General features: G+C 42.8%; 1 protein-coding gene across 1 annotated transcript; it reads left to right on the top strand.

Moving 5' to 3' along the window:
* Positions 1-1,915: 1,915 nt before the first annotated feature.
* Positions 1,916-5,327, top strand: LOC115169510 (peroxisomal biogenesis factor 19-like). The gene is made up of 8 exons (XM_029725198.1): positions 1,916-2,182; positions 3,054-3,151; positions 3,374-3,536; positions 3,690-3,775; positions 3,933-4,106; positions 4,236-4,394; positions 4,481-4,525; positions 4,637-5,327. Exons 1-8 carry the CDS (start codon positions 2,131-2,133, stop codon positions 4,721-4,723), a joined length of 864 nt encoding a protein of 287 aa, XP_029581058.1. The 5' UTR covers positions 1,916-2,130; the 3' UTR covers positions 4,724-5,327.
* The last annotated feature ends 5,203 nt before the right edge of the window (positions 5,328-10,530 follow it).

The following is a 10,530-nucleotide window of genomic DNA, read 5'->3' on the forward strand; positions in this document are numbered from 1 at the left end:
GTATCTTTACTTGCACATTCATCTTCGGCACATCTATCACTCCTGTGTTTATTGCTGAATTGTAATTATTTTGCACTATGGCCTATTTATTGCCTTACTCCCTTAGCTTACCTAAATTTGCACACACTGTATATAGACTTTTTTTTCTATTGTGTTATTGACTCTGTCTGTTTATTCCATGTGTAACTCTGTGTTGTTGTTTGTGTCACATTGCTTTGCTTTATCTTGGCCAGGTTGCAGCTGTAAATGAGAACTTGTTCTCAACTAGCCTACCTGGTTAAATAAAGGTAATTTACATATATATTTATTTTATTCCAAAATACCATGGACATTATTGTATCACAATTCCAGTCAGCCATTGCAAGTGTACCCATCAGTTTACCAGTCAATTGCCAGAGTTAGAAGCCCATTCTATTAATTCTTATTTATATGGTTTCAGCACAGTGGAGGTGTCGTACTACCCATAAAACCTAGCGGTAAAACAGGGAAATGGTTCCAATAGTTTTTACACCATTCATTTTTCCCCATAGGGGATTTTAGAAACACTTAAAATAAGGCCTGTGTTTCATGTAGGCTAACCCTGGCGTAACGTTTTGATAACCATGTAAATCTTTTTCGGACAATATTACTTTTATCAGTATATTCAGCTCTATTTACTCTCAGATTCAGAAATGCTAAATAGCATCAAAGTAGACATCATGCATCATAACAGGTATTGTGTCACTTAAAAAGTTCACAGAATTGTCAATTTAAAGAAAATGTAGACAATTTATTACATTAAGCTAACATTAGATAGTTAATCCAGAGATTCATACCTTTGCCTCTATTCAGCAGTCTCGTCCAGATCATCATGGCGTTTGTACATCATGATAGCCACATTAGCAGCTAATTATCATTTCATTTGTGTGGGGTAAATACAGACTAATATATTGGTAAATGTCTCTCGGTAAGCCTTCGCGAAACACAGCCCTTTAAGTGTTTCTAAAATCCCATATGGAAAAAACGATTGGAACCATTTCCCGTTTGACCGCTAGGTTTTGAGTATTATGACCCATACTGTGTGACACTAATGTCTCAATGAAGAGTTTGGCTTTCGACTAGCCACGTGCAACAAGCAAGCGCAGTTACAAGCCTGCTAGGAGTTATGCTGCGTTCAAAACTGGGAACGAGGTCAAATCATGACGTCAGTGATCTTCAGGTCCGAAAGTTGGAGCTCAAAGATGCCTCAGTTCCCGAGTTGGAATTCCGAGTTGGATGACCGTTCAAATCGATTTTTCCCTGTTGGAGCTCGTTTTTTTTCTCGAGTTCCCAGTTGTTTCAAACACACTGAAGTCGGAGATTTCCGAGTTCCCAGTTGTTTTGAACGCGGCAGGCGGACGAGCAATATCCACGGTCAGAGCATGGTAGAATATTTGATGACAATTATTTCATTCCAAGTCATCATCTCGTCTCTATAGAGCTGCCGCCTTTGCTGTCTGACAAATTCACTATTTTGTAGTTCTTCAAAGTAAATAAGGCATACTTTAATGATTTCTGAATACTATGAATCACTTAGGTCATGTATTTTCAGGTCTCTCCGTAGCAGGTATAAAAGAAAAACAGCGCGGATAAATAGCAATGGATTATGGTCATTATATGTCATAGCAGGTGCTCCGAATGTTTTGTGTATAATTTGTCACCTCAAATAACCTGACATCTGAAAAGGTCCAGATGACACCAAAGAATGGACATATTCACTGATTTGGAAAATAATTAATATTCATTTAGGATTTACAGATTAACCTTAAATGGTATGAGCTCACTGGTAATACTAAACATTTACATTTGAATAAGATACAAGTTAAACAGCTAAAATGATGGGATGTATACATAGGCTATTGGTAAACTTGTTTGCTGTTTTAATTGTATTGAACAATTCTACAAAGCTGCTATTCATATTCACTTTTTGACGATGTATGATATGATTTGACATTCATCACTTTGGAACGAATGTGTTCTTCCTATTCGTCCCTCCCACTGCAAACCTAGCTGTGCCGCGTTCAAAACAAATGGGAACTGTGAACTCTGACAAAACATGTTATACTCACGTCATTTCACTGCGTCTACAGTACAGTTGTTTGGATAGAGAAGATGGCTTCAGGGTCAGCCAGAGAAGACACAGAACTGGATGAGTTATTGGACAGTATGATTTTACATTACTCCCCGAGTGAAGTGTGATTGTAATCAACCCTGCCAAAAGATACATTCATACAAAGAATGGTGTAAAACGTGGATCAACGCGTCTTGTTAGCTAGCTAGCTAACTTTAGCTAGCTTAGATGGTGGAATTTGGTTGGACCTGCCTGCCAAATCCAAAACGAAAGCCAGGCATTATCTTACAAAATCTCATGCCCTTTGCTGTTTACAACGGGGTCATCATTAGCATTACAACGCTGCAGCAGATGGCTCAGTGGGGGTTTATATGATATCATAATTTGTCGTTCGCTTTGACCCCGATTTGACAGAAATGGAACGGCATCAAATGTGGTAGCAAGTTAAAACTCAAGCTGCCCTTGATTTATTATTATTTTATTTTTTACGGTTGACAGCTAGTGTGATCTGGATTGTCAGACAGCTCTGTCATTGTTTATGTCAACTGGATAACCAATTTGAATTTATAATGTTGGCATACTAGTAACCAATACCACTTTGTATGGACGGCTGCCAGACTAGACTAGAGACTACTGTTATTTTGATAGCAGGAATTTAATGCAATTACCATATCATAATCTGACGTTTTAATAATTCCAGTAGGTTGGTGAAGTTGTACTCCTAACATCAGAGATGGTAATGGTGTTAATGTATATAAAAAATGGGTTTCTAAAGTAGAAGTAGTGACCTCATCATTCTCAGTTTAATAATCAACTAATACACATGACTGAATTGCACATTGACCCAGACGTTGAAGAGTTGACCTTTGTCCTCAATCTCTTCACCTTGTCTTGACCTGCTCCTGCTAAATGCTGATAACTGTGCCACAACATCTCCACTTCTACTGTCTTTCCTCTATTAAAGGTGCACTCGATGACTTTGAGAAGACAAACTCGGCCACCTTGGGCCCAGCCCCTGCTGCTGCCATGGCTCCCCCATCAGCCAAGGGCAGTGAGGAGAAAGTAAGTGAATCTTTTCCCTGGTTTATAGAATGTCCCCTAACTTCACTAATTGCCTGGTGCTTGCTTATAAGAAACTCTGGTTGTTGGTGTTTTGATTGTGGTACAGAAGGTATCTTTCAGTGTCTCAATGTCTGTCAACCCTTCCCTATACATTTCTATCTGTAAATGGGGGAAGATCAATTGACCAAGAGTTTGTTTACCTGTTGATGCAAATCTCTCTAGCTCCCTCTACTGGAGGACAGTCAGTTCTTCGAGGCTCTGTTTGAAGGTGAGATGGCCTCTCAGGCAAAGGAAGAGTGGGAGAAAGCCATGACTGAACTTGCACAGGAAGAACCTGAGCTGCTGCAACACTTTCACAAATTGTCAGAGGCAGCAGGGAAAGTTGGTAAGCATCCACATATTTTCAGTTCCATACTTACGTGCCCATCTGTTTTTATTCATGTCAGTGTTTTTTCCCCCCCCCCGTGTTTTGCATATATATATATATATATATATATATATATATATATATATATTTTTTTTTTTTTTCTTTTTACAGGTACTGATGTAGCCTCCCAACAAGAATTCACTTCCTGTCTCAAAGATACCCTCAGTGGATTGGCTAAAAATGCAGACAACTTACAGGTAGTTCAGATGATTATAATTTGGATGTTTTTTAATAAGTAATGAAAGGTTTGGTTATCACCACCCTTGGACAATGTTCTGAAAATATTGACCATTGGTGGAATGTCCCTTTCTACTTCAATGCATTTCAGACTGTTCTCGTGTTTTTATTAATCAGAGTGCAGGATTGGCTGGAGAGGATCTGGCAAAGACTCTGGAAGGGCTGGATTTGGATGAGGGTGGAGAGCGGGGCGGGCAAGATGGAAACATCCTGCCGATCATGCAGTCCATCATGCAGAATCTTCTCTCCAAGGAGGTGCTCTACCCGTCAATCAAAGAAATCACTGACAAGGTTAGTGTGTTTTTTCTTTGCTTATGTTTGGGTTTTCCCTCAAATGATACTTATTCTTATTTTTTATATATCTTGCCCTTTACCCAACTTTCTAACTGGATAACTGATTGTCATTCACTCCTCATGCAGTATCCTGAGTGGCTGAACAGCAATCGTCAGTCCCTCCCCCTAGATCAGTTCCAGCGCTACGAACAGCAGCACAGGGTCATGGGAGAGATCTGCAGCCAGTTTGAGAAGGAGGGAGATGGGGAGAATAGCTTTGAGAGCATTCTGGAAATCATGCAGCAGGTGAGAAACTTGCATGAACTGTTGGTTGTCATCCATACTGATGGTTTCCTGTGCATTGATATTGATTGAGTTATCTGAATTTTCAGCTACAAGACCTGGGCCAACCACCCAAAGAGCTGGCTGGTGAATCAGTATGTTTCTCCTCTCACTTGCTCTCTCTTTCTTTGTCTACCAACCTATCTTTGTTAGTGCAGCTGTATAGTAATGTTAAATTGAACCCCATATCTGTTTTTCCCCATCAGCCACCTGGCCTAAACTTTGACCTGGAATCCCTGAATCTCCCAGGAGCCTCTGGGACTGGAGCTGCAGATCAGTGCTCGATCATGTGATCTCAGAGCAGCCAGGTCAATTGATACACAGGCTAGGGCCGTGTGCAACGGGGCTGACGAGGGAAGACCATCAATCACTAGAACAGAAGGACAAGGAAGACAACGAGACTGTTTGCACTGCTCTCCTCCTAACATATGTTTCTGTGTCAAAATAGAAGAGCACTGTGAAGGGTGGTAAAACAAACCAATGTGACCACACCCTTCGGTAACTCACTGATCATTACATAACTGATTTTAAGTCAATTGCTTTGGTTTGTCATAATAAGCTCTTCCAGGTCATTTACAGTACAGGTAGTAGCATTCCCACGCACAGCTCAACTGACTAGCACTTGACATATCTGGCAGCTTTTACACTCACCACTGTTTAGCCTCATGGTAAGACTGGTTGAACTGCCCTATTGGTTAAAACAGTGCCTTGCACATTTTTGTTGAGAATTTGAGAATGTTCATTATTGTTATGAGTCTTACAGCAGGGATATTAGGGTTCTCTGTTGTAAGAGTTGCTGAGTGATGATTGAGTTGTATCATGGGGCTGCGTGCCTAACAAAGGTTGTTGAGTCAGTGTCACAGTTCCACTCATCAATAAAGTAACACTAACACCTCGGGTTGATTCAGGTTGTTTCTGTTTTTTAGATTTACAAAATGTGTCATTGAAGTATTTAAGGAAAAGAAAATGGAAGAGTTAAACTTGCCTCCTAATTTCATAACATAATCATAAGACGGCTAGCTGATTTTAGAGGCTTTACCTGGGTTCTCGCTTAGTTATATCTTCCCAATAGCTGCCATGTTGTACCAGAGATGGTAAACTGGTCTGTGCATATGATTTGACCTCCAGTTTTCATGTTGGTTCAAAAGTCATTGTTATATCGATGAGTCCACAGCCGCAGAGCCAGTCATGCGGCCAATTGGGGCTCCCGAGTGGCGCAGCGGTGTAAGTCACTGCATCTCAGTGCAAGAGGTGTCACTACAATCCCTAGTTCGAATCCAGGCTGTATCACATCCGGCCGTGATTGGGAGTACTGCAGGGCGGCGCACAATTGGCTCAGCGTCGTCCGGGTTTGGACCGGGTTGGAGAAAATACTGTGTTTTGCACGATTATATTGAAACCGGTACCACTACCGATATGTGACCTTGCATTGATCTAAAGAAAAATAATAAAAATTATGATAATATATGGTATTTGTTTTCTAAAGCGACAGATACAAGTACAAACATTTAAAACCTTTTCTGAGAACCTTTACAGGTGTGGATTTTAAGTGATGTGCAAAAATTACTTTTCCCAGTGGCCTTTGCTGTGGGCACAGTGATAGTAGTGTTAGAGACACTGTGGAAGTACACCCCTTGTGTTTGCCAGTAGTTTGCTGTTTCTTTAGTTTAGAGTGAGTGGAGTGACCTTGACATTCCTTATATTTCATATGCCAACATATGCATTGACTGAATCTTAGGGAGTAGCCTTAGTAATGATTTTCATTAGTCAAATTGGGTGACTTCATTAGACTACCTGTATGTACTCTTCTATGCCCTACATCCAGACATGTCCTGGTCATAGAATGTATTGGCAGCTGGTATCTAGAGTGGATCACCTCAAACAATGTGACTTACTTAATTTGCATCACTTGTGGTAAACATACATCAGGTTGATAGACTCATGGAACAGCAGATAAGAAGAGGAGTGTGATAGAAATAACAAAGAATATATAGGCCTTCCATTTGCATATGGCTGTGAGGGGAGATGAAGTTAGCATATTATTGCCACATGTTACTGCAAGAGGAAAATTATCAGACCAAGTAACACTGTCAGAGCTGATAGCCTCTGTTCAGGACTGGTGTCGTTCATCCAATTATTTTTACCCGATTAGCTACATGTCTTTCCACTGTCATCATTCAATCATCAGCCTGAATATATTGTATAAATAAACTAACTCTGTGTAAAATCCACTATATATACAAAAATATGTGGACAACCCTTCAAATTAGTGGGTTTGGCTAATTCACCCACACCCGTTGCTGACAGGTGTATAAAAATCGAGCACACAGCTATGCAATCTCCATAAGAAAACATTGGCAGTTGAATGGCCTTACTGAAGAGCTCAGTGACTTTCAACGTGGCACAATCATAGGAGGCCACCTTAGCAACAAGTCAGTTCATCAAATTTCTGCCCTCCTAGAATTGCCCTGGTCTACTGTAAGTGCTGTTATTGTAAAGGGGAAACATCTAGGAGAAACAACGGCTCAGCCACAAGGTGGTAGGCCACAAGCTCATAGAACCGGATCGCCGAGTCCTATAGCGTGCAAAAATTGTCTGTCCTTGGTTGCAACACTCACTATCGAGTTCCAAACTGCCTCTGGCAGCAACGTCAGCACAAGAACTGTTTGTCGGGAGCTTCATGAAAGGGGTTTCTATGGCCGAGTAGCCACACACAAGCCTAAGATCACTATGCGTAATACCAAGTGTTGGCTGGAGTGGTGTAAAGCTCGCCGCCATTGGACTCTGGAGCAGTGGAAACGCATTCTCTGGAGTAATGAATCACGCTTCACTATCTGGTAGTCCGGCGGAAGAATCTGGGTTTGGCGGATGCCAGGAGAATGCTACCTGCCTCAATGCATAGTGCAAACTGTACATTTTGGTGGAGGAGGAATGATGGTCAGGGGGTGTTTTTCATGGTTCTGGCTAGGCCCCTTAGTTCCACTGCGGGGATATCTTCACCCTACAGCACACAATGACATTCAAGACGATTCTGTGCTTCTAACTTTGTGGCAACAGTTTGGGGAAGGCCCTTTCCTGTTTTAGCATGACAATGCCCCCGTGCACAAAGCGAGGTCCCTACAGAAATGGTTTGTCGAGATCGGTGTGGAAGAACTTGACTGGCCTGCACCTGACTCCAACCCCATCAAACACCTTTGGGATGAATTGGAACGCCGACTGTGAGCCAGGCCTAATCGCCCAACAGCTGTGCCCGACCTCACTAATGTTCTTGTGGGTGAATGGAAGCAAGTTTCCAACATCTAGTGGAAAGCCTTCCCAGAGGAGTGGAGGCTGGTATAGCAGCAATGTGGGGACCAACTCCATATTAATGCCAATGATTTTGGAATGAGATGTTCGATGAGCAGGTATCCACATACTTCTGGTCATATAGTGTATATTATGAAATAAACTAACAATGTTTATGAATAAACAAACCAACTCAGTTTGTTTTCCTTTTGTTTTATGCTTTGTTCAGATCTGAAGAAAGATAATTGCTGGTTGAAAACACTGTGTAAATAGTGCCGAAGAACATGGCTGATGTTTTACATTGTCCCAACCAACAGTTATTTTAATTTTTTTGTGTAACTTATTTTTAACTTATTGTGTACATAATGTTGCTGCTACCATCTCTTGTGACGGAAAAATAACTTATGGACATCAGAAAAGCGTTACTCACCGCGGACTGGAAGAAACTTTTTCCTTTAACGAGTCCGACGAGAAGGATATCCTGCTTTCAGTGGAACAGGCCCAGATCCACGCCTTTTGCGTGAAGAAAGGACGCCAGAAAAGGGGACACAGATCGGGGATCCTTCTGAGAATCCGGAGGCGAGCGTGTAAACTCCCAATGCCTTCCATTCTTCTTGCTAACGTGCAATCATTTGACCTACTATTAAGATTATCCTACCAACGGGATATTAAAAACTGTAACATCTTATGTTTCACCGAGACGTGGCTGAACGAAGATACGGACAACATAGAGCTAGTGGGATTTTCCATGCACTGGCAGAAGAGAGACGCTACCTCTGGTAAGACAAGGGGTGGGGGTGTGTGTCTTTTTTTGTCATTAACAGCTGGTGTGCGATGTCTAATATTAAAGAAGTCTCGCGGTATTGCTCGCCTGAGGTAGAGTGCCTTATGATAAGCTGCAGACTACATTATTTACCAAGAGAGTTCTCATCTGTATTATTTGTAGCTGTCTATTTACCACCAGAAAACAAAGCTGGCACTAAGACCGCTCTCAACCAACTCTATAAGGCCATAAGCAAAGAAGAAAATGCTCACCCAGAAACGGCGCTCCTAGTGACTGGGGACTTAAATGCAGGCAAACTTAAATCAGTTTTACCAAATTTTTACTAGCATGTCACATGTGCAACCAGGGGGGAACAAAACCCTAGACCACCTTTACTCCACACACAGAGATGTATACAAAGTGCTCCCATGCCCTCCATTTGGCAAATCTGACCATAATTCTATCCTCTTGATTCCTGCTTACAAGCAAAAACTAAAGCAGGAAGCACCAGTGACTCGCTCAATACGGAAGTGGTCAGATGACGTGGATGCTACACTACAGGAATGTTTTGATAGCACAGACTGGAATACGTTCTGGGATTCATCCAATGGCTTTGAGGAATACACCACCTCAGTCATCGGCTTCATCAATAAGTGCATCGATGACGTCGTTCCAACAGTGACTGTACGTACATATCCCAACTAGAAGCCATGGATTACAGGCAACATCCGCATCGAGCTAAAGGCTAGAGCTGCCACTTTCAAGGAGTGGGAGACTAATCCGGATGCTTTTAAGAAATTCCACTATGCCCTCAGACGAACCATCAAACAAGCAAAGCGTCAATACAGGATTAAGATTGAATCCTACTACACCGGCTCTGACACTTGTCGGATGTGGCAGGGCTCGAAAACTATTACAGACTACAAAGGGAAACCCAGACACGAGCTGCCCAGTAAAGCGAGCCTACCAGACGAGCTAAATGCCTTTTGTGCTCGCTTCGAGGCAAGCAACACTGAAGCATGCACGAGAGCACCAGCTGTTCTGGATGACTGTGTGATAACGCTCTCGGTAGCTGATGTGTACAAAACCTTTCAAACAGGTCAACATTCACAAAGCCACTGGGCCAGACGGATTACCAGGACGTGTACTCACGGCATGCGTGGACCAACAGTCAAGTGTCTTCACTGACATTTTCAACCTCTCCCTGACCGAGTCTGTAATACCTACATGTTTCAAGCAGACCACCATAGTCCCTGTGCCCAAGGAAGCGAAGGTAACCTGCCTAAATGATTACCACCGCGTGGCACTCACGTCGGTAGCCATGAAGTGCTTTGAAACGTTGGTTATGGCTTACATCAACAGCATCCTCCCGGACACCCTAGACCCACTCCAATTCGTCCCAACAGATCCACAGAGGGAAACCCAGACGCGAGCTGCCCAGTAAAGCGAGCCTACCAGACGAGCTAAATGCCTTTTATGCTCGCTTCGAGGCAAGCAACACTGAAGCACAATCGCACTCCACACCGCCCTTTCTCACCTGGACAAAAGGAACACCTATGTGAGAATGTTGTTCATTGACTACAGCTCAGCGTTCAACACCATAGTGCCCACGAAGCTCATCACTAAGCTAAGGACTCTGGGACTAAACACCTCCCTCTGCAACTGGATCCTGGACTTCCTGACGGGCCGCCCCCAGGTGGTAAGAGTAGGCAACAACACGTCTGCCACGCTGATCCTTACGACTCCAACACCATCATTAAGTTTGCTGAGGACAAAACAGTGGTAGGCCTGATCACCGACAACGATGAGACTGCCTATAGGGAGGAGGTCAGAGAACTGGTAGTGTGGTGCCAGGACAACAACCTCTCCCTCAATGTGAGCAAGACAAAGGAGCTGATCGTGGACTACAGGAAAAGGCGGGCCAAACAGGCCCCCATTACCCTCGACGGGGCTGTAGTGGAGTGGGTCGAGAGTTTCAAGTTCCTTGGTGTCCACATCACCAACGAACTATCATGGTCCAAACATACCAAGACAGTCGTGAAGAGTACATAA

The sequence above is a fragment of the Salmo trutta genome, chromosome 31 (genome assembly GCF_901001165.1).
Source record: "Salmo trutta chromosome 31, fSalTru1.1, whole genome shotgun sequence".
Classification (NCBI taxonomy): domain Eukaryota; kingdom Metazoa; phylum Chordata; class Actinopteri; order Salmoniformes; family Salmonidae; genus Salmo; species Salmo trutta.

Excerpts from the sequence above, each read along its gene's own strand:
- LOC115169510 (XM_029725198.1), top strand. The coding sequence starts at position 2,131 with ATGGCTTCAGGGTCAGCCAGAGAAGACACAGAACTGGATGAGTTATTG. Across the intron at positions 3,152-3,373 it reads CCAAGGGCAGTGAGGAGAAA|CTCCCTCTACTGGAGGACAG; the intron begins GTAAGTGAATCT and ends AAATCTCTCTAG. Across the intron at positions 3,776-3,932 it reads AAAATGCAGACAACTTACAG|AGTGCAGGATTGGCTGGAGA; the intron begins GTAGTTCAGATG and ends TTTATTAATCAG.